At 45.1% G+C, this 26,723-nt stretch overlaps 1 protein-coding gene across 3 annotated transcripts in view; it reads left to right on the top strand.

The window, feature by feature from the left end:
- pcsk5b (proprotein convertase subtilisin/kexin type 5b) overlaps positions 1-26,723 on the top strand; it is a 280,532-nt gene that overhangs the window by 124,598 nt on the left and 129,211 nt on the right. For all 3 annotated transcript variants that reach the window (XM_070882813.1, XM_070882798.1, XM_070882808.1), the window contains one exon: positions 14,485-14,657. In XM_070882813.1, the coding sequence (XP_070738914.1) occupies positions 14,485-14,657 (173 nt within the window). The remainder of the gene's footprint in view (positions 1-14,484; positions 14,658-26,723) is intronic.

Genomic DNA, 26,723 nt, shown 5'->3' with positions numbered 1-26,723 from the left:
CTTGTATTATAACCCACAGAGTTAAAGCTTGATGTCTTTTGTTCACTCACATACTGTTTGCTCTTGGAGGAACTGACTCCTGGTGGCAGCTGTCTTTTTGAACCTGACCCAAGTGGCCATTTTTTAAGTGTGAGCCAAGACACTGAGTTTTGGCAGGGTATTGCAGCCTTGAGCCTCATCCTGTTACATAGGAACATATGGGCATTCATTCAATTAGATCAATAACTTTAATATATAGCGCCTTTAACGTAGCAAAAGATGCCCGAAAGCTTGGTCAGAGATAGGTTTTAAGGGAGTGTCTTAGAGGAGAGAGAGGGAGGTTTAGGAAAGGAATGCCAGAGCAATTATGGCTGATTTTTTTACCTCAACTCCATTTACCCACCTTTAATCCATATCCCTCGATATTCTTAGCTAATAAAAATCTGTTGATCTTGACCTTGAAAATTTCAGTTGACCCAATATCCAAAGCTTTTTTTGGGGAGGGGACAGGGTGGGGAGAGAGGAGAGGAGAGGGTTCCACATTTCCATTACTGTTTATGAAAAAGTGCTTCCTGATTTCACTTCTGAATGGCTTGGCTCTAATTTTATAGTTATGCCCTATTTATTCTGGATTTTCTATCGACTCTTGAATCCTTTTTATCATTTTAATCACTTCAATTGGATCAACCTTCTAAGCTCAAGGTTGTAAAGTCCAAGTTTATGCAAGCTGTCCACAGAATATATGACTTTAAGCCCTAAATCATTTTAGTAAACTTTGCACTGTACCCTCTCCAAGGCCAATATATATTGTTCCTGATTTGCGCTGCCCAGACTGAATGCGATACTGCAGATTGTGTCTGACCAATGCTCTGTGCAACTAAAGCATCACTTCCTCTTCTTTAGATAAAGCACAGAACTCCAGGTTACCTGGTAACCAGCTGGCAACAGCATGTTCATGTTCTTCCAGTCTGCTTGGTGTTGTCAGTTATGCGGAAACATAGTTTCAATAATGATGCACGCCGCCTGATGGAAGTCCTCGGATGTGAGAGGCATGAGAGCTCAGAATTCATTGTCTCATTGACTGATCTGTAGTTCCAAACAATGGCTTGCAGCATATTTTTTGTTAACTGGAAATCGAGATGCACCTGATACGCTAGATGTGTCTTGCACCAGCATGCCAGGTTGGCAGGGTTAGAAATGTTATCCACAGAAGTCAAGTGTACAGTGATATTGCCAGGACTTTCTTGGCACTTTGTCATTAAACAAGTCGTCAGTGTTACTCGGCTACAGGCGCACAGTCCGCTCCAGTTGGGCAGATGAGCTAATGAACTGGTGGTGGAAGCCTCAAGAAGAAACTTTGTGCATTCCATGCTGCTGTCCTCCTGTTATACTGCTGAATTCAAACAACTGTTTTTGACAGTATTTTAACTAACTATAGTGTGCTGTGTGTTTGTAATCCAAGGCTAGTATCTGATCCCACTGTTTTTTTTATTTTCTTAAAGCCAAGCTTGAGGGTGCACTTGTAGAAACATAGAAACATAGAAAATAGGTGCAGGAGTAGGCCATTCGGCCCTTCTAGCCTGCACCGCCATTCAATGAGTTCATGGCTGAACATGCAACTTCAGTACCCCATTCCTGCTTTCTCGCCATACCCCTTGATCCCCCTCGTAGTAAGGACTTCATCTAACTCCTTTTTGAATATATTTAGTGAATTGGCCTCAACTACTTTCTGTGGTAGAGAATTCCACAGGTTCACCACTCTCTGGGTGAAGAGGTTTCTCCTCATCTCGGTCCTAAATGGCTTACCCCTTATCCTTAGACTGTGACCCCTGGTTCTGGACTTCCCCAACATTGGGAACATTCTTCCTGCATCTAACCTGTCTGAACCCATCAGAATTTTAAATGTTTCTATGAGGTCCCCTCTCATTCTTCTGAACTCCAGTGAATACAAGCCCAGTTGATCCAGTCTTTCTTGATAGGTCAGTCCCGCCATCCCGGGAATCAGTCTGGTGAACCTTTGCTGCACTCCCTCAATAGCAAGAATGTCCTTCCTCAAGTTAGGAGACTAAAACTGTACACAATACTCCAGGTGTGGCCTCACCAAGGCCCTGTACAACTGTAGCAACACCTCCCTGCCCCTGTACTCAAATCCCCTCGCTATGAAGGCCATCATGCCATTTGCTTTCTTAACCGCCTGCTGTACCTGCATGCCAACCTTCAATGGAACATCCTAAACATAAACCACACAGTGGCACAACTGTCACATGTTATGGGGTGCACAAACGAGAATCTGGATTGGCTTGTAATAAAGTTACACTGCAGCCAGATAGATATAAAATCATATGGGTTCTAGCTTTGGTCAGTTTGGAAAGGTTGTTCTGCACAACAAGACCTGAAGTTTGTTCAATTCACAACCTTCTCATAGTAAAGGATCCTCTTGGAAAGAGCGATCACAATATGTAGAATTTCAAATTCAGTTTGAGGGTGAGCAAGCTAGGTTTCACACTAGTGTCCTGAACTTAAATAAAGGCAATTACAAAGGTATGAAGACAGAGTTGGCTAAGGTGGTTTGGGAAAATCGAGGATAAGACGGTCGTCATCATAGATTAATTCTCTGCAAAGATATATTCCAGTGAGAAAGAAAGACTCTGAGAAGGATGAACCATCCGTGGCTAACTAAGGAAGTAAAGGATGGTATCAAATCCAAAACAAAAGCATACAATGTTGCGAAGAATAGTGGAAGGATAGGGAAATTTTTAGAAACCAGCAAAAGACTAAATAAATAAGAGAGAAGACAATTTGAGAGTAAACTAACAATAAATATAAGTACAGACAGTAAGAGCTTCTACAAGTATATTAAAAAGGAAAAGAGCAGCTAAAGTAAACGTTGGTGCCTTAGAGGATGAGACTGGCGAATTAATAATGGGAAACAGGGAAATGGCAGAGACTTTGAACAAATATTTTGTATCGATCTTCATGGTAGAAGACACTAAAAGCATCCCAACAATTGGTAATCAAAGGACTATAGGGAGGGGGGGAACTTAAAACAATCACTATCACTAAGAATAAGTACTGGGCAAACTAAAGGTGGACAAGTCCCCTGGACATGATGGCCTGCAGCCTAGGGTCTTAAAAGAAGTGGCTGCATAGATAGTGGATGCATTGGTTGTAATCTACCAAAATTTCCTGGATTCTGGAGAGGTCCCAGCGGACTGGAAAACTCTAAATGTAACGCCCCTATTCAAGAAAGGAGGGAGACAGAAAGCAGGAAACTATAGACCAGTTAGCCTAACATCTGTCATTGGGAAAATGCTGGAGTCCATTATTAAGGAAGCAGTAGCAGGACATTTAGAAAATCATAATACAGTCAGCATGGTTTTTTGAAAGGAAAATCAAGTTTGACAAATTTGTTGGAGTTCTTTGAGGATGTAATGAACAGGGTGGATAAAGGGGAAGCAGTAGATGTCATGTATTTGGATTTCCAGAAGGTTAGGAGACCAAAACTGTACACAATACTCCAGGTGTGGCCTCACCAAGGCTCTGTACAACTGTAGCAACACCTCCCTGCCCCTGTACTCAAATCCCCTCGCTATGAAGGCCAACATGCCATTTGCTTTCTTAACCGCCTGCTGTACCTGCATGCCAACCTTCAATGACTGATGTACCATGACACCCAGATCTCTTTGCACCTCCCCTTTTCCTAATCCGTCACCATTCAGATAATAGTCTGTCTCTCTGTTTTTACCACCAAAGTGGATAACCTCACATTTATCCACATGATACTTCATCTGCCATGCATTTGCCCACTCACCTAACCTATGCCTCATAGCATCCTGCTCGCAGCTCACACTGCCACCCAACTTAGTGTCATCCGCAAATTTGGAGATACTACATTTAATCCCCTCGTCTAAATCATTAATGTACAGTGTAAACAGCTGGGGCCCCAGCACAGAACCTTGCGATACCCCACTAGTCACTGCCTGCCATTCCGAAAAGTCCCCATTTACTCCTACTCTTTGCTTCCTGTCTGACAACCAGTTCTCAATCCATGTCAGCACACTACCCCCAATCCCATGTGCTTTAACTTTGCACATTAATCTCTTGTGTGGGACCTTGTCGAATGCCTTCTGAAAGTCCAAATATACTGCATCAACTGGTTCTCCCTTGTCCACTCTACTGGAAACATCCTCAAAAAATTCCAGAAGATTTGTCAAGCAAGATTTCCCTTTCACAAATCCATGCTGACTTGGACCTATTATATCATCTTTTTCCAAATGCACTGCTATGACATCCTTAATAATTGATTCCATCATTTTACCCACTACCGATGTCAGGCTGACCGGTCTATAATTCCCTGTTTTCTCTCTCCCTCCTTTTTTAAAAAGTGGGGTTACATTGGCTACCCTCCACTCCATAGGAACTGATCCAGAGTCAAATGGAAGAAAATTGTAAGGAAGTAAAAAAAAATAGTTGTGGTAGATCTATAGATCTAATCAGAATGACTGTGAAGGTGCCTAAGAAGAATAGCATGTACTACAAAAAATGGTGAACATTATGATGCAATACCAAGTCGTGTTAATACCCTGGGTTTTAAGATACTGTGTGTTTATTATCGAAACAACTTTCTTTGGATGAGGCGTTCAGATCATCATCATCATAGGCAGTCCCTCGGAGTCGAGGAAGACTAGTTTCCACTCTAAAAGTGAATTCTCAGGTGACTGAGGTGTTCAGATAAAGCTGTAATGGTTACCTGGGCAACTGGCTATAACATTCATATATCTAGGTGCTGTTTACATAATTAGGAGGAATGGCAGCAACAACATTGTATTTATATAGTGCCTTTAATGTTGTAAAATGTCCCAAGGCATTTCACAGGAGCGTTACCAAACAAAATTTGACACCCAGCCACATGAGATATTAGACCAGATGAAGAAGATTTTAAGGAGTGTCTTGTAGCAGGAAAGAGAGGTAGAGGCGTAGAGGTTTTGGGAGGAAATTCTAGAGCTTTAGGGTCTTGGCAGCTGAAAGCACAGCCACCAATGGTTGAGCGATTAAAATCAGGGATGCTAAAGAGGCCAGAATTAGAGGAGCGCTGATATTTCGGAGGGTTGTGTGGCTGGAGGAGATCAGAGATGGGGAGGGGGCGAGACCATGGAGGAATTTGAAAACAAGGATGCAAATTTTTAAATCGAGACGTTGCTTAACCAGGAGCCAGTGTAGGTCAGCGAGCATGAGTGAACGGGACTTGGAGTAAGTTAGGACACGGGCAGCCGAGTTTTTGCTGACAAGTTTATGTAGGGTAGAATGTGGGAGGCCAGCCAGCAGTGCATTGGAATAGTCAAGTCCAGAGGTAACACAGGCATGGATGAGGGTTTCAGCAGCAGGTGAGCTGAGTCGGGGTGTAGTCGGGCAATGTTAGGGTGGAAATAGGGGTCTTAGTGATGACATGGATATGTGGTCGGAAGCTCATGTCAGAGTCAAATATGATACCAAGGTTGTGAACAGTCTGGTTCAGTCTCAGACAGATACTAAGGAGAGGGATGGAGTTCATAGTTAGGGAATGGAGTTTGTGGCGGGGACCAAAGACAATAGCTTCTGTCTTCCCAATATTTAGTTGGAGGAATTGTCTGCTCATCCAGTATTGGATGTCTGATGAGCAGTCTGACAATTTAGAGACAGTGGACATGAGATGTAAAAACAAACCAAATAGGGGTGGATGTGAGTAACTGTTTCCACTTGGGTAAGTCTTGAATATAAATATAAGATGGCCATTAACCGATCAAATAAAGAATTTAGGAGGATTTTCTTTACACCCGAGTGGTGAGAAGGTGGAATACAAACAGAAAATGCTAGAAACACTCAGAAGGTTATGAAGCATGTGGAGAGCGAAACATAGTTATGAATTGCATTTAAGGGTTGGCTTGATGCATCCATGAGCGAGAAGGTAATACGACGACAGGGGTGGATTAGGTAATCGGAGTGGGAGGAAGTTTGTGTAGAATACAAACATTGGCATGGAGCAATTGGGCTGAGTGACATGTTTCTGTGCTGTAAATATTTGCAGATCCAACAAATAATTTAGAGTCTGTCGCGTGTGCAACATTAGTTACTTTCCATTTTTTGAGTTACTGTAGATAGGATCAGTTGTAATTGAAAATTGACCAATTTTGATTCAAACACCGAACTAACAACTCTTTACTTCAAAATTTGTCAAGGAGCAGACATACGCTGAGCACTATCTTCCACCTGGCTGGGTTTTCTTGTTTTTTGACCCTGTAAGTGCCTGCTCCTTTTTTTATAATATTGCTTACAGTAGGTTAACTGCCAGCTTGTTTACATTTATGTAGTATAAGAGAAGGCCATCAGCTGTATGTGTTTTTCTCTTGATTTCTTGTTCCTTTACCAACCATCTTTCCCCTCCCTCCTGAGAGAGACAAAAAGTTAGAGATCTGTAGTCAATTCAGAAGTCCCATTTATAAAAAAAAATCTCTCTAACCTCAAGGCAAGTACCGGGAGATCCCACATCCATGCAGTGTTTTCCAGAATAACATACTTCCAATATGCTATGATCACCTTGTTTTCTAGAAATCCCTCTAGTGCCTTCATGAAGGATTACAAGAAATAAGTCTCCTTGACCACATATTTATCCTTTTTTTTGTGGGCAGTACTGAGTGAGTGCTGCACTGTTGGAGGTGTGCCTTTTGAATGAGACGTTAAACCAATATTCCATCTGCCTCTCCGATGGATGTAAAAGATCCCATGCCATTACTTGAAGAGCAGGGGAGTTCTGACCAATATTTATCCCTCAACTAACATCACTCAAAAAAACCGAACAGATTAGCATCAAATTCCTAGGCCAAACACCCTGCTCAGCAGTCGTTGGAACTTTTTGCTTATGCAAATAAAGGGCCGATCCACTGGTTGAGACCAACGCTACAAGATTGGTTTGCCCTGAGCCAGCCAGTGCTGGATGCATTTGGGAAAATTTCAAAATGTCTGCCAGTTACTTTCTGATCACCGGTCTGATGTTGAGTGCTCCTCGGGCCTCGCTGTTCAGCCCTCCCCCCACCCTTCCCCCCCCAATGGTGGGCATGTCAAAAAATGTCCACATTTCTAGACCATTATGTGGTCATTATCACATTGCTGTTTGTGGGACCTTGTGTACAAATCAGCTGCTGCGTATCTGTCATGTATGTATGCTTGGGTTTACTAGCCACCAGGTGGTGCCACTGTCTGAGGTCATTGGGCTGTGCGCATGTGTGTGTGGCCCAGGTATAAAAGGCCAGCCATCTTGTAATGTAAGCACTTTTGGGCCCTAATAAAGAAGACCCAAGTTTGTACCTGTTCGGAGTTTACAGTATTCAGTCGATTGAGTTATTGCATACACAGCATTTGTCGATGAGGTAACCAGAACCTTCGCATTGCAAAAATGAGCACAATTGGAATTCTGGAGCGATTTGTGGATGGAGAAGATTGGGCAGACTTTGTAGCCTGCTTGAACCAGTACTTCGTGGCCAACAAAATGGATAAGAGACTGACGCAGTTCGGCGCCGGGCGGTGCTCCTCACAGTTTGCGGTCCAAAAATCTATGGACTCATAAAGAATATCCTCTCGCCCTTAAGTCCAACAGACAAGGACTATGAAACATTGGTGCTCTGGTAAGTGACCATCTCAAACCAGATGAAGGCATCATCATCTCAAGATATCGATTTTATATGCACGTTCGTTCTGAGGGCCAGGATGTATCTGAATTAGTTGCTGACCTAAGACGTCTAGCTGAACTGTGTAAGTTTGAAACTGCATTGGCAGACATGCTGCGGGACTTCTTTGTAATTGGCATCAACCACGAGGTGATCCTGCATAAGCTACTGGTGGCGGAAACGCTGGATTTGAGCAAGGCCATCACGATTGCCCAATCATGCATGACAACGGACAAAAGCTTAAAGCAGATATCATTGAAAAATCGGAACTCGGTAAGTACTGTAAACATGATAGTATCGTCGTTTGGCAGAGCTGCATATGGCAGGGCCTACCCGACTGCGTACACGAAACCTGTGGCTGCTCAAAGTCCGCCAACAGGAATGAATGTGTGTATGGGGTTAATAAGATGCATCAGTACCTATTTGGTCTTCGGTTTGAACTGGAAACAGATCACAAGCCACTCATTTCATTGTTTTCAGAAAACAAAAGTATCAATAACAATGCATTGTCCCACATCCAGAGGTAGGCGCTGACATTATCTGCCTATGATTGTCATTTGCCATAGATCTGGCACCGAGAATTGTGCCAATGCATTGAACCGTCTGCCGTTATCCACACCAGAGGTGGAAACGCCACAACCGGCAGACCCCCTGTTGTCATGGATGCTTTTGATAGTGAAGGAATCCCTGTCATGACCCAACAAGTTAAGACCTGGATCAGTCAGGACCCGATATTAGCGGTTGTGAAACATTGTATCCTTAGTGGTGATTGGTATGCCATACCCAAGCAAATGTGTGAGGAGACCAAACCTTACATCTGTCGCAAAGACGAACTATCCATTCAATCAGATTGTATACTGTGGGGTAATCGTGTTGTTATGCCCAAGAAAGGCAGAGAGAAATTTGTGCATGATCTACATAGCACGCATCCCGGTATTGTCATGATGAAAGCCATTGCCAGGTCTCATGTATGGTGGCCTGGAATTGACTCTGATCTCGAATCATGTGTGCATCAGTGCAACACTTGCATGCAGCTTAGTAAAGCACCAGCGGAATCACCACTGAGTCTGTGGTCGTGGCCATCTAAACCATGGTCCAGGATCCACATCGACTTTGCAGGTCCCTTCTTGGGAAAGACGTTCTTAGTTGTGGTGGATGCTTATTCCAAGTGGATAGAATCATGTCATCCAGCACATCCACAGCTACCGTTGAGAGCCTTCGTGTCATGTTTGCTACGCATGGTCTGACTGACAGCGTTGTAAGTGACAACGGATCTTGCTTCACCAGTATGGAGTTTCAAAAGTTCATGAAACTCAATGGTACCAAACATGTGCGGTCAGCACCATTCAAACCCGTATTCACTGGACAAGCGGAGCATGCAATCCAAACCATCAAGCAGAGTATGAAACGTGTAACTCAATGTTCACTGCAAACTCGCTTGTCACGCATATTGCTTAGTTACAGGACAAGACCCCATACGCTTACCGGGGTCTCCCCTGCTGAAATATTGATGGAGAGGTCTCCAGACCAGGCTCTCTTGTCCACCCTGACTTGAATAATTGTGTTGAATACAGACGTCAAAGTCAGCAAGGATATCATGATTGCGCTGCTGTGTCACGTGACATTTCTATCAATGATCCTGATTATGTACTGAATTATGGTCAAGGTCGCCGGTACTGTTACGGCCAAGGAAGGTAACAGAGTGTTTATCATTAAGCTCAAGAATGGGCAGAAATGCAGGAAACCTGTCGATCAGATAAAGCTGCGGCACACGGATGAACTGGGACAGTCTGAGGAAGACACAATCAGTGACCAACTAACCTACCCTCAGTCATCAGAGGACTCCGCTGTCATCAATGAATCTGGACTTTCAATCACTGACATGGTCAATGAATCTGGACTTTTAATCCTTGACGTGGTCATTGCCACTCCCATCAGATTGGCTACCCAGCCCCAGTCATAACAGACTCAGAACTCTCGCCTAAGGCTAGAGTTGAACTGAGACATTCAACTCTGGAGCGGAAAGCCCCGGACCGTCTCAATTTGTAAAAAGACCGTTACTAATACCTTAAAGGGGGATATTGTTATGTATGTATGCTTAGGTTTACTAGCCATCAAGTGGCACCACTGTCTGAGGTCATTGGGCTGTGCGCACGTGTGTGTGGCCCAGGTATAAAAGGCCAGCCATCTTGTAATGTAATCAGTTTGGGCCCTAATAAAGTAGAGGCAGGTTTGTACCTGTTTAGAGTTTACAGTATTCAGTCTATTGAGTTATTGCATACACAACAGTATCCTACATTACAACTGAGTCAGAAGGTTGAGAGTTCTAAGTCCCAGTCCAGAGACTTGAGCACAAAAATCTAGGCTGTCACTTCAGTGCAGTACTGCGGGAGTGCTGTGCTGTGCTGTCAGAGTTACCGTCTTTTGGAGGAGACGTTCAACTGAGCTCATTTGGATGTAAAAGATCCCATGGCATTATTTTGAAGAAGGGCAGGGGAGTTATTCCCCGATGTCTTGGCGAAACTTTATCCCTCAATCAACAGACTCAGGATAAGGGGAAGGCCATTTAAGACCGAGATGAGGAGGAATTTCTTCACTGAGAGGGTTGTGAATCTTTGCAATTCTCTGCCCCAGAGGGCTGTGGAGGCCGAGTATCTGCATATATTCAAGGCCGAGAGAGAGAGATTTTTGGAGTCTAGGGAAATCTAGGGATATGGAGATCGGGCAGGGAAAGTGAAGTTGAGGTTGATCAGCCATCATCATCATAATCATACAGGCAGTCCCTCGGAATCGAGGAAGACTTGCTTCCAATCCAAAAGTGAGTTCTTCGATGGCTGAACTGTCCCATACAAGAGCCACAGACCCTGTTACAGGTGGGACAGACATTCGTCGGGGGAGGGGGTCGGTAGGGCTGGTTTGCCGTGCGCTCCTTCCACTGCCTGCGCCTGGCCTTGTCATGCTCTTTGCATTGAGACTTGAAGAGCTCAACACCCTCCCGGATGGACTTTCTACACCTCGGGCGGTCTGCGGCCAGGGTCTCCCAGGTGTCAGTGGTGACGTCGCACTTTACCAGGGAGGCTTTGAGGGTGTCCTTATAACGTTTCCGCTGTCCTCCTTTGGCTCATTTACCATGAAGGAGCTCCGCATAAAGCATTTGCTTAGGGAGTCTCGTATCTGGCATGCGTACCAGTGAAGCTGATCGAGTGTGGTCAGTGCTTCAATACTGGGGATGTTAACCTGGTCGAGGACACTGATGTTGGTGCACCTGTCCTCCCAGGGGATTTGCAGGATCTTGCGGAGACATCGTTGGTGATATATCTCCAGCGACTTGAGGTGCCTTCTATACATTGTCCATGTCTCAGATCCATACAGGAGGGCGGGTATTACTACTGCCCTGTAGACCATGAGTTTGGTGATAGATTTGAGGCCCTGTTCTTCAAACACACTTTTCCTCAGACGGCCGAAGGCTGCGCTGGCGCACTGGAGGCGGTGCTGAATCTCCGCATCAATGTCTGCCCTTGTTGACAAGAGGCTCCCGAAATATGGGAAATGGTCCACGTTGTCCAGGGCCGCACCATGGATCTTGATGTCTGGGGGCAGTGCTGTGCAGCGGTGACAGGCTGGTGGAGGACCTTTGTCTTATGGATGTTAAGCCACAGTGAATACATTGACTATATCCTGGAGTTCAGCCTCTGAATGTGCACAGACGCAGGCGTCGTCCGCATACTGCAGCTCAATGACAGAGGTTGGGGTGATCTTGGACCTGGCCTGGAGGGCGGCGTAGGTTAAACAGCTTCCCACTGGTTCTGCAGTTTAGTTCCACTCCAGCGGAGAGCTTGTTGATTTGTGAGGTCGAGCATGGCGGCGAGGAAGATTGAGAAGAGGGTTGGAGAATAACGCAGCCCCTGTTTGACCCCGGTCTGGACGTGGATTGGGTCTGTAATGGATCCGTTGGTAAGGATCACTGCCTGCATGTCATTGTGAAGCAGGCGAAGGATGTTGACAAACTTTTGGGGGCATCTGAAATGGAGGAGGACGCTCCATAGACCCTCACGGTTGACAGTGTTGGCATTGGTGATGATCAGCCATGATATTGAATGGCCGAGCAGGCGTGATGGGCTGGAGGGGGTACTCCTGTCCTATTATGTTCTTATCACAAAAACAGATTATCTGGTCATTATCACATTGCTGTTTGTGGGAGCTTGCTGTTTGCAAATTAGCTGCCGCGTTTCCTACTTTACAACAGTGACTACACTTCAAAAGTACCTCATTGACTTTAAGGCACTTTGGGACGTCCTGAAGTCATGAAAGGTGCTCTATAAATGCAAGTCTTCTTCTTTAACAGTGGCTAGACTTCAAAGTATTTTGTTGGCTGTAAAGCTCATGGGATGTCCTGAGGTTGTGAAAGACATTTTCTAAATGCCAGATCTTTCTTTTTTTCCCTACCTTTCTGCCTCTCTCTGATAAGGCAGAATGATAGCATGTAGAGGGCATTTAAATGTTAAGGACAATCTGTGAATGCGCAAATATACCTGCAGGGCATGAATGATTCATGCATTGAATCTTTAGTGATTTTTTAAAAACTCAGAATGGTATGTGTCCTGACTGAGGATATTCTCTAGCAGAGTGTCGTCCAGTATTCCCGTCAAGTGTTTTAATAGCTTTGAAAGTTTTTAGCTGCTGGTTGCAATTGGTTCAAGGTTTTAATGAGCTGCCAGGTACCTGAAGACATCAGGTTGTGAGTCAAACAGTAATAGCCTCTTATCTTTACTGCAAAATTGACGGATTCTGTAAATTTTGTCCTGCGGGTGAACTATCCTAACCTCTGCAGTACGGCATTATTTAATAACTAGATTGATACTCGCTAATAAAGCTTTGGCTGTTTCATGTTGAGAGGGCAGAGAAGTTTACTGTGGAACATTACTTTCAATGTTGTATTGATTTCATTAGTGTCAGATACTAGTTTCATTTGTAGGAGAATTGGTTTCACATAAATATAAATCTGAAGAAAACTCTGCAAGCTAGCTTCCACACTGCCTAATACAAATAGTGTTCCAATGTAGCAGCTGAACAGCCAACTGAATGGTGACTCAGCTGAAGTAATAAACCTAAACCTAATACAGACAGGATTTGGGTAAACATTTTGTGGGAGTTTGATAATTTTCCAATGGAAATGACACCCTGAAATGACACCTTGGGATAATTGCACAAGAATGTTTAATGGATTTGTTTGATATTGCATCTTCCACTCCAAATTCTGTTCCCGAGTCACTGACTCCGTCCCTCTCCCTAACATCTGTCTGAGGCTGAATCACATTGTTTGCAATCTTGGTGTCATATTTGACCCTGAAATGAGCTTTCGTCCACATACCCACAGCAAAACTAAGAGTGCCTAATTCCACCTCTAACATCGCCTGTTTCCACCCTTGCCTCAGCTCATCTACTGCTGAAACCCTCATCCATGCCTGTTATCTCTAGACTTGACTGTCCAACGCACACGTACTACCCTACATAAACTTGATCCAAAATTCAGCTGCCCATATCCTAACTCGCACCAATTCCCATTCACCCAGCTCCCAGTGCTCGCTGACCAACATTGGCTCTCGGTTAAACAATGCCTCAATTTCAAAATTGTCATCCTTATTTTCAAATCCCTCTATGCCCTCCCTATCTCTGTAATCTCCTTCAGTCCCACAACCCCCAAAGATATCTGCGCTCCTCAAATTATGCCCTCTTGAGCATCTCTGATTATAACTGCTTAACCATTGGTGGCCATGCCTTTTGTTGCTGAGGCCCTAAGCTCTGGAATTCCCAGCCTAAACCTCTCCGCCTCTCTTTCCTCCTTTAAGACGCTCCTTAAAACATACCTCTTTGACCAAGCTTTTGGTCATTTGTCCTAATTTCTCCTTATGTGGCTGTGTCAAATATTTTTTTGTCTTGTCTTGTACTCCTGTGAAGCGCCTTGAGACATTTTACTACGTTAAAGGTGTTCTATAAATACAAGTTGTTACTGTTTCAGCAGAGGTGTCAACCCATTTATTAAATGGCTCTGCTGAAATAGCGAAGGAAGAAAGTTCACAAATTTCTTAATGTTCATATACTGCTATCCAAGGGTCTAATTTCAGGACCATAGTTTCTGGCATCTCTGAAATCTAGATTTGCTTCTCCAACTTTCTAAATGTGCATCAGATTCTACCCAACTTCATTTAACAGAGTCTGTTCAGTCTACAGATACCTCTGAATGCGAGTGGAGTCTCATGCTTCAGATTGTGATCTACCTCAGGATTATGATCTCATGCCTCCATTGTGTTGAAATTTTTGACTTTTCCTATACTTTATTCTTCAGCCAGAGCAAGCAAGCAATGCAAAGTACCTGGCCAGTAAGGAGCTTTCTCAGGTTCAGGTGCCTTTTGGATGTGCATCCGCCCTAATTCAAAATATTGAACTCAATCTTCCCCCCACCCCCCTCCCCCGCCCCCAAATCATAGAATGGGTTCAGTGGGGCTATTTCAAGGTGTGCTCCACCAGTGACATTACAGGATGGCTTAATGGAGAACAAGAAGTGACCTCACCTGGCAGATATCCCTGGAGAGGGGGAAAACAATTGATGTATTTTAAATAAATCAATATTTTATGCACATAGTTTCACAATATAACATTGCAAAGTAATTTGAATACAAGTACTCACTCCAGACTCTCCTCCCTTTTTAGATGTTCTTTAATGACTAATGCACCATTTGTGGAAGTATTGTAGGTGAATGCAGTTGCGCCATGGACACCTTTTAACCTGTTGAAATTTCATTAGGTGTTCGCATGCTGGATGGTGATGTGACAGATATGGTGGAAGCAAAGTCTCTCAGTCTGAATCCTCAGCATATTCACATTTACAGTGCCAGCTGGGGACCAGATGACGATGGAAAGACTGTGGATGGCCCAGCATCCCTTGCAATACGGGCCTTTGAGAATGGCATCAGACGGGTAAGCCTGCAGTATTTCTGTGGAATTGTCTAGCTGCTTGCCTGGCTTGCAGCATCACTGTGCTTTTTTTTTTAATCCCCTCTTTTCCTCCCGCTTCTCGGAGTTTTACGGCTATGCGGTGAAGCTTGGCGTGAGGCCAGAGCTTTGATGGACATTAATGATCAGATGTTGTATGGTTGAGCTGCTGGGGTGTGCTCAGCATGGTGCTCCTCACATTTTATCACCCACTTTCATCTTTTTTGCTTGACTGCTTTCATTGGCTTTCAAAGTAGATTCAGTTTGTCAGTGGCACAGACTTGTTCTCACAACCAGGAGATTGGAAAGGGAAGGTGGATCTGGAATTTTCTTGTATTTTCATTCCAAAACAGTTTGCTTGCTCCTATAGCTTTTTTTAATGTGAGGTGGTGTGGTTGGCCCATAAAGCTCTGTAAATGTTCAAATACAGCTGACAATTTAATCCTTTTTCATGAGCACTTCATTGTGTTAGTGCACTATGAACAGTAGGAGTTTTGAATTGAATTGGAGCTTAGGATGTGGATTCACACCCAAGATTTCTCCACAGTGAAAATCCATTCTCAGCTGGATCTTTGAGTTAGTGGGCAGGGGGGCAAAGCAAAACTATCCAGCGAACTTTCCCATGGGAAAGGAAAAGCCCCTGATTGATCAATCCATACTGCTGTTGTAAGCCTCTCAGAAGTTGACAAGAGTGATTGAGACAGTAAAATGATTGTGTATATTCTATTGGTTATCTGTATAATATTCCATCCTTCAAAGTACTGTGAATGCAGTGACGAACATTATTTTTAAGCTTGAGGTTTAGGTTACTGGTTGCAATTTTGTCTAAATTTTCAATCTGCCAGTGGACCTTGTAAGGAACTCCTTCAGACCTGGAACATTATTCCTCAATGTAATAAAAGTCAAATTTCAGTTTTGTTCAAAGAATATAATATAGGTGTTAAGGTCTCAGTCATTACTCAGTTGTAGCACTCTTACCTCTGAGTCAGAAGGTTGTAGGTTCAAGCCCCACTCCAAGGACTTCAACACATAATCTAGGCTGACCGTGCAATACTGAGGGAGTGTCAGAATGCCGCCTTTCAGATGAGCGGTTAAACTGAAGCCCTATCTGCCCCCACAGGCGGACACAAAAGATGCCATGGCATTATTTCGAAGAAAATCAGGGAAGTTATCCCTGGTGTCTTGGCCAATTTTTATCCCTCAATCAACACCTAAAATCAGATGATCTGGTCATGAGCACATTGCTGTTTGTTGGACCTTGCTGTGTGCAAATTGGCTGCTGTTTCCTACATTACAACAGTGACTAAACTTTAAAAAGCATGTCATTGGCTGTATGATTGTAAAGTGCTACAGGACATCCTGAATGCAAAGTAATTATTCAACAAGTCTGCCATTTCCTTATTTTCATTTTCAATATTGCTTTCAAGGGCTCATATTACCCGTGACTACTCTTTTTTTTCTAATGGCCTCTTTGTCTGTGGCCTTTTTCAAAAGTGCCCCACTATAGGCCAATAAGCTGTGCAATTTCATAAGCACTGGTGAGCCATGCTATTGTAGATGCAAGTTCGTTCAAGAAATTTCACAATGTTATAAAGAATCATTTTCTGTTTTGCAGCTTAATTTTTAAAAGATGAATTAAATGCAATATTTTGAAATTCTCAGGCAAATGAACCTGTGAGTTGCTAACTTAATAGAGTTCTTGTCGTCGTCATCATCATCGGCAGTCCCTCGGAATCTAGGAAGATTTGCTTCCACTCCTGAAGTGAGTTCTTTGATGGCTGAACAATCCAATACGAGAGCCACAGACTCTGTCACAGGCGGTACAGATAGTTGTTGAGGGAAGGGGTGGGTGGGACTGGTTTGCCGCACGCTCTTTCCGCTGCCTGCGCTTGATTTCCGCACGCTCTCGGTGTTGAGACTCGAAGTGTTCAGCGCCCTCCCAGATGCACTTTCTTCACTTCAGGCGGTCTTTGGCCAGGGATTCCCAGGTGTCAGTGGGGATGTCGCACTTTATCAAGGAGGCTTTAAGGGTGTCCTTGTAACGTTTCCGATGCCCACCTTTGGCTCGTTTGCGGTAAAGGAGCTCCGCATAAAGCACTTGCTTTGGCAGTCTCGTGTCTGGCATGCGAACTATGTGGCCTGCCCAGCGGACTCGGTGCTTCAATCCTGGACTAGGATGCTGATGTTGGTGCGCCTGTCCTCCCAGGGGATTTGTAGGATCTTGCGGAGACATTGTTGGTGATATATCTCCAGCGACTTGAGGTGTCTTACTGTACATGGTCCATGCCTCTGAGCCATGCAGGAGGGTGGGTATTACTACAGCCCTGTAGACCATGAGCTTGGTGGCAGTTTTGAGGGCCTGGTTTCCTCAGGCGGCTGAAGGCTGCACTGGCGCACTGGAGGCGGTGTTGAATCTCCTCATTAATGTCTGCTTTTGCTGATAAGAGGCTCCCGAGGTATGGGAAATGGTCCACGTTGTTGTGGATCTTGACGACTAGGGGGCAGTGCTGTGTGGCAAGGACAGGCCGGTGGATGTCTTACGGGTGTTTAGCGTAAGGTCCGTGTTTTCGTATGCCTCAGTAAATACGGCGACTATATCCTGGAGTTCAGCCTCAGAATGTGCGCAGACGCAGGCGTCGTCCGCATACTGTAGCTCGATGACAGAGGTTGTGGTGGTCTTGGACCTGGCCTGGAGGCAGCGAAGGTTAAACAGCTTCCCATTGGTTATGTAGTTTAGTTCCACTCCAGTGGGGAGCTTGTTGACTGTGAGGTGGAGCATGGCAACGAGGAAGATTGAGAAGAGGGTTGGAGCGATGATGCAGCCCTGTTTGACTCCGGTCCTGACGTGGATTGGGTCTGTAATGGATCCGTTCCTCTACATCTGGCTAAAAGGCCTGTTGTACGCAAAGAACTACACTTTGAAAAACAAAGTAAACTAAAGCATGTGCGAGATACCTGCAGTTAAGCAGCTGTGCATAAATGTTGCCTTGTGTCTGACCTTCATATTATATACAGACGTGGCTCACAGCCATCAGTACCAGCCAAAACCTGACATTTGGACTGTCTTGCCTGTCTTTTGTTGGGTGAGATTGACCAGATCCAGCTATACTGCTATATGGATTTAGGCTTATTCCAGAAAAACTAATTACAAAATAACATTTTCTTTTGGCTTGAGGTGAGGGAGCAAAAAGAAAAGTAATAAAGTGGCTAACCAGTGCTTATGAAATTGTACACCATGTTGGCCTATTGTGGGGCACTTTTGTAAAAGGCTATTGAGATGAGGCAATTAGAAGAAAAAGGGTAGTCAAGGGCAGTGTTCCCATTAATTTGTTTTGGGTGTGGGATGCGCGGCCCATTCAAAATACCACGGATGAATGGTTTTTCCTATTCAACGGCCTGTGAGCTGGCTGCACTGGAGCTGCAGAGTGCCGCATGGCCACGAAGCTTAAAGGGAATGTAGGTCAAGGGTAATGTGGGTCCTTTACAAACAGATGCTGGTAATATTGCAAATGAAAATAAGAAAATGGCAGACTTGTTGAATAATTACATTGCGTCAGACTTCACGGTCTAGGGAAAGGATAATACACCTGAGTTTCCAGGGAAACTAATGAATCAAGGACTGGAACTCGCTAAAGTTAAAAGAGGCAAGAAAATAGTATTAGAAAAAAATGAATCGTACAGGTCGAGCGTCCAAAATCTGGAGTTCCGGGATCCAGACTCTGGACCGATTGGTGGCAGTCGTCCAGAATCCGTAAAATATTCTGGAATCCAGACCTGCTGACCCTGCCGACCTCGGGGCCCTGCTACTATCCGACCTAGGGCTTAACTTTGCTGCTGCTGCCCTTACCTTGGGGCCTCCTCACTGGCCCGACCCGAACACCTCCACGGCGGCGGGGCCTGCCCGAACACCTCCTGGATGGGGCCAGCGACCCAAACAGTTCCTCGGAGAGCAAGCCCCCCCTTTCTGACATTCCAAAATCTGGAAATACCCGAACCTGGGCTCGGGTGTTTCCGGATTACGGATGTCAGAAACACGTTCCGAAGTCTGGGAAAAACACGAAAACCGGCTCCGCCTCAGACCAGAGGTTACTGGAGTCAGGACGCTCAACTGTACTAACATAAGAATTAGGAGCAGGAGTAGGCCACCTGGCCCCTCGAGCCCGTACTGCCATTTAATACCATCATGGCTGATCTGATTATGGCCTCCGCCCCACTTCCCTGCCCACTCCCCATAACCCTTTGTTCCCTTATCGCTCAAAAATCTGTCTCTTTCCGCTTTAAATATATTCAAAGACCTAGCCTCCACAGTTCTCTGGGGCAGAGAATTCCACAGATTTACAACCCTCTGAAAGAATAAATTCCTCCTCATCTCAGTTTTAAATGGGTGACCCATTATTCTGAGTATGTCCCCTAGTTTTAGTTTCCCATGAGTGGAAATTCTGAGTATGTCCTCTCTGCATCCACCTTGCTCAGCCCCCTCATTATCTTATATGTTTCGATAAGATCACCTCTTATTCATCTGAACTCTAATGAGTATAGGCCCAACCAAGTCAACCCCCTCATCTCCGGAATCAACTTAGTGAACCTTCTCTGAACAGCCTCCAATGCAAGTATATCTTTCCTTAAATATGGAGACCAAAACTGTGCATGACTCTAAGTGTGGCCTCACCAATTCCCTGTACAGTTGTAGCAGGACTTCTCTGCTTTTATACTCTATCCCCCTTGCAATAAAGGCCAACATTCCATTTGCCTTCCTGATTACTTGCTGTACCTGCATAATAACTTTTTGTGTTTCATCCACAAGGGCCCCCAGGTCCCTCTGTACTGCAGCACTTTGCAATTTGTCTCCATTTAAATTATAATTTGCTTTTCCATTTTTCTACCGAAGTGGATAACTAAAGACTGACTAATCTCCAGGACCTGATGGTTTCCACCAATGTTCCCTTTAAGCTGTGCACCCACACAGCTCTCCAGGGGTCCTGCAAGCTGAACGGCTTTTAAATAGAAAACTGTGCATGCGCGGTATTTTGAATAGGCCGTGCAGCCCTCCAGAAAATTACAGGGAACATTAGTTTCCGCCCCAGTGTTTTAAAGGAAGGACGTGAGGAATTTGCAGATGTTATAGCCATAATCTTTGAAAGAGCTCTCAATTCAGGAATTGTCCCTTTTTAGTTGGAAAATTGCAAATATAACTCCATCATTTATGAAAGGTGAGGGAGCGGAACCAGGAAATTATAGACTTGCTAGTCTACATCTTTTCTGGGGAAGCTATTGGAATATATAATTAAGAACAGTGTGACTAAGCACTTGTAAGAATTTGAGCTGATTAGAGAGAGCAAAGGTGGATTTGTAAAGGGCAAGTAAAGTCTAATGAACCTAATTACATTTTTTGAGGAAGTAACTAAAGTAGTAGACAGGAGAATGTCTATGGGTGTAGTTTTATATGAACTTTCGAAGGCATTAGATAAGGTACCACACAAGAGACTATTAGCTAAAGTTAAAACTCATGGAATTGAAAGCAACTTATTGAAAAACAGAGAGTGATGATAATGGGTAGGTACTCAAATTGGAAGGAAGTGACTAGCGGCATTCAATTTTCCCTTTAAGCTGTGTGGCCACGGACCGCTCTGCAGCTTCTGTGCAGCCAGCTCACTGGCTTTTAAATAGGAATAAATACGCATTGGCGATATTTTGAATGAGCCACAAACTTTAAAAAAAAATTAAAGGCAACATTGGTATTCCACAAGGATCTGTGCTGGGGCTTCAACTATTCACTGTTAATTACTTAGATAACATACTAGAGAGTCATATATCCAAGTTTGCCGATGACAAAGATTGGTGGTATGTTAAATAGTGTAGACAGGAGCATCAAATTACAAAGAACATTGATAGGTTAAATGAGTGGGCAAAACTGTGACAGATGGATTTCAATGCAGGCAAGTGTGAGCAATAAAGGATACATCCAAGTATTATTTAAATGGTAAAACTAGAACAGTGTAGTTCCAAAGAGATTTAGAGGTCCATGCACACAATTCACAATGTAGTAGTCGGGTACAAAAAATAATTAAAAAGGCTCATGGAATGTTAACCTTTACAACATTCTTGCTATTGAGGGAGTGCAGCGAAGGTTCACCAGACTGATTCCCGGGATGGCGGGACTGACATATCAAGAAAGACTGGATCAACTGGGCTTGTATTCACTGGAGTTCAGAAGAATGAGAGGGGATCTCATAGAAACGTTTAAAATTCTGACGGGTTTAGACAGGTTAGATGCAGGAAGAATGTTCCCAATGTTGGAAGTCCAGAACCAGGGGTCACAGTCTAAGGATAAGGGGTAAGCCATTTAGGACCGAGATGAGGAGAAACTTCTTCACCCAGAGAGTGGTGAACCTGTGGAATTCTCTACCACAGAAAGTTGTTGAGGCCAATTCACTAAATATATTCAAAAAGGAGTTAGATGAAGTCCTTACTACTAGGGGGATCAAGGGGTATGGCGAGCAGCAGGAATGGGGTACTGAAGTTGCATGTTCAGCCATGAACTCATTGAATGGCGGTGCAGGCTCGAAGGGCCGAATAGCCTACTCCTGCACCTATTTTCTATGTTTCTAGAGGGCTAGAATATTAAGGAGAAGTAGTTTTGCTACAGCTGTACAAAGCCCATATCTGGAGTACTGTGTACAGTTCTGGGTACTGCACCTTAGAAAGGATATATTGGCCTTGGAAGGAGTGCAGTGCAGATTCACCAGAATGTTACTAGGCCTCCATTGGTGAGATTATGAGGAGAGATTGCATAAACTAGGCTGGTATTCCCTGGAATATAGAATGTTAAGGCGTGATTTGATTGAGGTTTTTAGGATTTTGAAAGGAATGGATAGACTAAATAGAAAAACTTTTTCCGCTGGTGGGTACAGTCCAGCACAACTTAAAATCAGAGCCTGGTCATTGTCAAGGGTATTCAGGCATATGGAATCAAGGTGGGGGGATGTAATTAGGATACCGATCAGCCATGTTCTGAATGAATAGTGGAACGGGCTCGACCAGCTGGATAGCCTACTCGTGTTCCAATCCCAGCTAAGAAGGGAAAGAGGAGAAAATAAAACAATCATTCATAGCTGAATGCTGATGAATTTAATAAACTCCATGGAATGATTCATGATCTGTGGTTCTACCTGTTTTACCTGATCTATTGGGAATTTGGGCTTCACTATCTCCTGACCTCAAATGGAACTTCTGCAATGCCATTATGTAACTGCCTCTCAGAAGTTTAGTTCCCTCTTGCACCACATACTTTTCCCTATTTAAAAAAAAACCCTCTTAATTTTCAATATTAAGACGTCTTTTCAACACATAAGCGCTGCTCTCACTTAGGCTGACTTTTAGCACCTCACTCTCACACCTGGACAGAATATACTCACTCTTTCACTTCTCATCTAGCCATCTCCCCTCTTCTCCACCCCCTCCCCCCAAGCCTTTTTGTCTTTATTTTATCAGAACACATGGTCTGCTCTCTTAACTTTGCTTCTTGTTCCTTCTATTCTGCAAAACATGCTCTTTCCCCTCTCTACAGCACCAGTAAGTTGAAATCCATGCTTATTACAAGGCATCCTACTCTTAACTCATTCTTTCTAAGGATATGATGCTGTTGGTGGATCAGTACTAGAACTCTCACCTCATGAATCAGAAGGTTGTGGGTTCAAATCCCACTCTAGTGACTTGAGTGTAAAATCCATACTGACATTGTTATACTGAGGGAGTGCTACACTGTTAGAGGTGCCATTTTTTTTAGATGAGACCCCTGGCCAATGTTTACCCTTCAACCAACATCACTAAAACAGATAAAGAAGAAAGACTTGTATTTATATAGTGCTGTTCATGACCACCTTTTATTTTTTGTGGGACCATGCTATGCGCAAATTGTCGTGAATGTTTGTGGACAGTTAAACAACTAATGGGAGGAAGAGGCTTCATATATATATATACCATCGGCAATGATGGTGGAGCCAAGCACGAGAGTGTAAAAGACAAGGCTAAAGCGTTTGCAACCATCTTCAGCCAGAAGTGTCGAGTTGATGATCCATATTGGCCTCCTCTTGACGTCAGTATCATCGGAGAAGCCAGTTTCAGCAATTCAATTCACTCCACAGAAGAAACAGCTGAGCGTACTGGATACATCAAAGGCTATGGGCCCCGACAACACCCGGCTATTGTGCTGAAGACTTGCACACCAGAACTAGCCGAGCTGTTCCAGTATAGCTACAACACTGGCATCTACCCGCCAATGTGAAAAACTGCCCAGCTATGTCCTGTCCAAAAAAAGCAGGACAAATCCAATTCGGCCAATTACCACCCCATCAGTCTACTCTCAATCATCAGCAAAGTGATGGAAGGTGTCATCGACTGTGTTATCAAGCGGCACTTACTCACCAATAACCTGCTCACCATTACTCAGTTTGGGTTCCACCAGGACTACTCTGCTCCAGGCCTCATTACAGCCTTGGGCAAAAGAGTTGAATTCTGGAGGTGAGGTGAGAGTGACTGCCCTTGACATCAAGGCAGCATTTGACTGACCGTGACATCGAGGAGCCCGAGTAAAATTGAAGTGAATCGGAATCGGGGGGTCATACCTAGCACACAGGAAGATGAGTGTGGTTGTTGGAGATTCATCATCTCAGCCCCAGGATATCGCTGCAGGAGTTCCTCCGGGCAGTGTCCTAGGCCCAACTATCTTCAGCTGCTTTATCAATGACCTTCCCTCCATCATAAGGTCAGAAGTGGGGATATTTTCTGATGATTGCACAGTGGTCAATTCCATTCTCAACTCAGATAATGAAGCATTCCATGCCCGCATGTCCAACATTCAGGCTTGGGCTGATAAGTGGCAAGTAACATTCGCACCACAAGTGCCAGGCAATGACTATCTCCAACAAGCGAGAGTCTAACCACAGCCCCTTGACATTCAACGACCATTGCCAAATCCCCCACCATCAACATCCTGGGAGTCACCATTGACCAGAAGCTTAACTGGACCAGCCATATAAATGCTGTGGCCACAAGAGCAGGTCAGAGGCTAGGTATTCTGTGACGAGTGTCTTGCCTCCTGACTCCCCAAAAGCTTTCCACCATCTACAAGACACAAGTCAGGAGTGTGATGGAATATTCCCCACTTTTGGATGAGTGCAGTTCCAACAACATTCAAGAAGCTCAACACCATCCAGGACAAAGTAGCCCACTTGATTGATACCCCAGTCAGTACCTTAAACATTCACTCCCTTCAACACCGGCACACCGTGGCTGCCGTGTGTACCCTCTACAAGATGCACTGCAGCAGCTCACCAAGGCTTCTTCAGCAGCACCTTCCAAACCCGCGACCTCTACCACCTAGAAGGATAAGGGCAGCAGGGGCATGTGAACACCATCACCTGCAAGTTCCCCACCAAGTTGTGCACCATCCTGACTTGGACATATATTACCGTTTTTTCATCGTCGCTGGGTCAAAATCCTGGAACTCTATATCTCCAACAGCACTGTGGGAGTACCTTCATCATAAGGACTGCAGCGATTCAAGATGATGATCAATTGAGGATTGGCAATAAATGCTGGCCTTGCCAGCAATGCCCAAATCCCAGGAATGAATAAAAATAAAATATCTGCTGTGTTTCCTGCACTACAACAGAGACTACACTTCAAAAGTACTTCATTGGCTGTCATGTGCTTTGGAACATCCTGTGGTCATGAACAGCGCTATATAAATTGAAGTATTTTTTCTTTTTCAAAATGATGCAAGTCCTTACACATATTTCCTTACTCTATCCATCTTTAAGCATTTAAAATTGAAGCTTGACATCACTGCAGCACTATTTTCTAATTTTCAACCCTGATGTCCTAAACTATGGGCCTTTGCCCTTCTCACAGGTTTCACGACGACTGAGCCTCCCCTTCACCACTGATTACATGGTCTCTTCTCCTCCAGCACATGGTGGGCACAATGGCTCTGAGCACCCTGACCTTCCACTCTGAGCTCCAGTGAACCACTGACCCTCCCAATGCCTGCCCCTAACCAAGCTTCGGATCACCTACCATCTCAACGAAGGGCGCTACTTAGCGCTGAGCTTGTGGCCAACTTCTTGCCATAGGCAACTAGGCTCAGACAGCAGTGCCTGGTCTCCAGTTGTCTTGGACTCCCTTGCCACTGGACCAAGACCTTGCCCAGCTAAGCCCGTGTGCAACGGTCACCCCACGTTAAAGGAACTCGCGCACAGGCAGTTTCCACTCCTTTTATCATGAAGTTTGGGACCTGGAAATTCCGGACCCTCATGGACAACTGCAACAGTGACAGGCCGGAACGCTGCACCGCCATAATTGCCCGGGAATTTAGACGCTTCGATGTCGACATCGCCGCCTTAAGCGAGACCCAGCGGGCAGGGGAAGGCCAGCTCAAGGAACAAGGTGGAGGTTACACCACCTTCTGGAAAGGGAAACCAAAAGAAGAAGGTCGCCTTCACGGAGTCGGTTTCGCCATCAAAAACGAGCTGGTCGACCACCTCAAAGACTCCCCCTGCGGGGTTAACGAACGTCTCATGATTCTCTGATTCAACCTATCGCGGAATCAATGCGCCACAGTCATCAGTGCGTACGCCCCAACAATCGATGCGACAGATGAGACCAAAGAGGGTTTTTACTCCAGCCTCTCAAAATCCCTGTCCTGCGTCTCTGCGGATGACAAACTGATCCTCCTCGGTGACTTCAACACCAGGGTTGGCAAGGACACAGCCCTATGGTGAGGCGTGATTGGCAGAGAGGGGGTAGGGAAAGCCAACTCCAGCGCTACCCTACTCCTGACAAAATGTCTAGAACATGGCCATGTCATCACCAATACCTTGTTCCGAAGGCAACGTGGCAACACCCTCGCTCCAAACACTGGCACCTGCTCGACTTTGTCATCGTCTGAGCCAGGGATCGCAAGGATATGCGCATCACCCGCGCCATGACAGGAGCTGACGACTGCTGGATGGACCACCGTCGAATCCGATCCATCATTGACCTCAATATAGCCCCAAAGTGGCGAGGGCAGCAGAAGCAGTGACGCAAACAAGTCAGTGCCGGGGCACTAAGACCCAGCTAAGAGAGCCCTATGCAGTCAGTGCCTCACAGCTAACCTGGCGTGCCTTGAGGACCCCGAGACGCAGAATTCCCACAGCGCTTGGTCTGCTCTCCAGGCCTCCATAACCAGTAACCAGTGCCTGCGAAGAGGCACTCGGTCACTCAACCAGGAAACACCAGGACTGGTTTGCTGATAATGACCAGGAGATCCAAGAGCGAATAGATTGCAAATGCAGGGCATTTCTGAGCCTAAAACAACAACCCAACTCAGGAGCAGCAAGGTAGCATTACAGACAAAGCCAAGGTCCAACAAAAAACTTGGGACCTAAAGAACAGATGGTGGATGGAGAAAGCACGAGATACAGCAGCTGGCCGACAACCATGATGTGCGAGGATTCTTCACCGCAGTCAAGGCCACCTACGGCCCAAACACCCAAGGCCCCACGCGACTCCTGGCCAAGAACGGAGAAACATTTATCAAGGACACCGAGGCAGTCAGGGCCCACTGGAAGGAGCACTTCGAGGATCTCCTCAATCGAGACACTGCCTTTGACTCGAATGTCCTCGACTCCATCCCACAGCATGCGACCCGCCACCACCTCAATAAAACTCTAGCCCTGCATGAGGCAGAAAAAGTCATAAGACAGCTCAAGAACAACAAGGGTACGGGAGCGGATGGAATCCCAGCTGAGGCACTGAAGTATGGCGGCGAGGCACTGTTGGCACTAATGCATGACCTCATCTCTCTCATCTGGAGGGAGGAGAGCATGCCGGGAGATCTGTGATCATGACCATCTTTAAAAAAGGGGTTAAGTCTGACTGCGGCAACTACAGAGGAATCTTCCTGTTATCAGCCACTGGGAAAGTCGACGCTAGAGTCCTCCTGAACCATCTTCTTGCTGTGGCTGAGGAGCTCCTCCCGGAGACACAGTGCGGATTTCATCCCCAACA

This window comes from Pristiophorus japonicus, chromosome 1 (genome assembly GCF_044704955.1).
Source record: "Pristiophorus japonicus isolate sPriJap1 chromosome 1, sPriJap1.hap1, whole genome shotgun sequence".
Classification (NCBI taxonomy): Eukaryota; Metazoa; Chordata; class Chondrichthyes; family Pristiophoridae; genus Pristiophorus; species Pristiophorus japonicus.
Note: the sequence above shows the minus strand (reverse complement) of the source record. Positions and strands in the feature narration are given on the sequence as shown.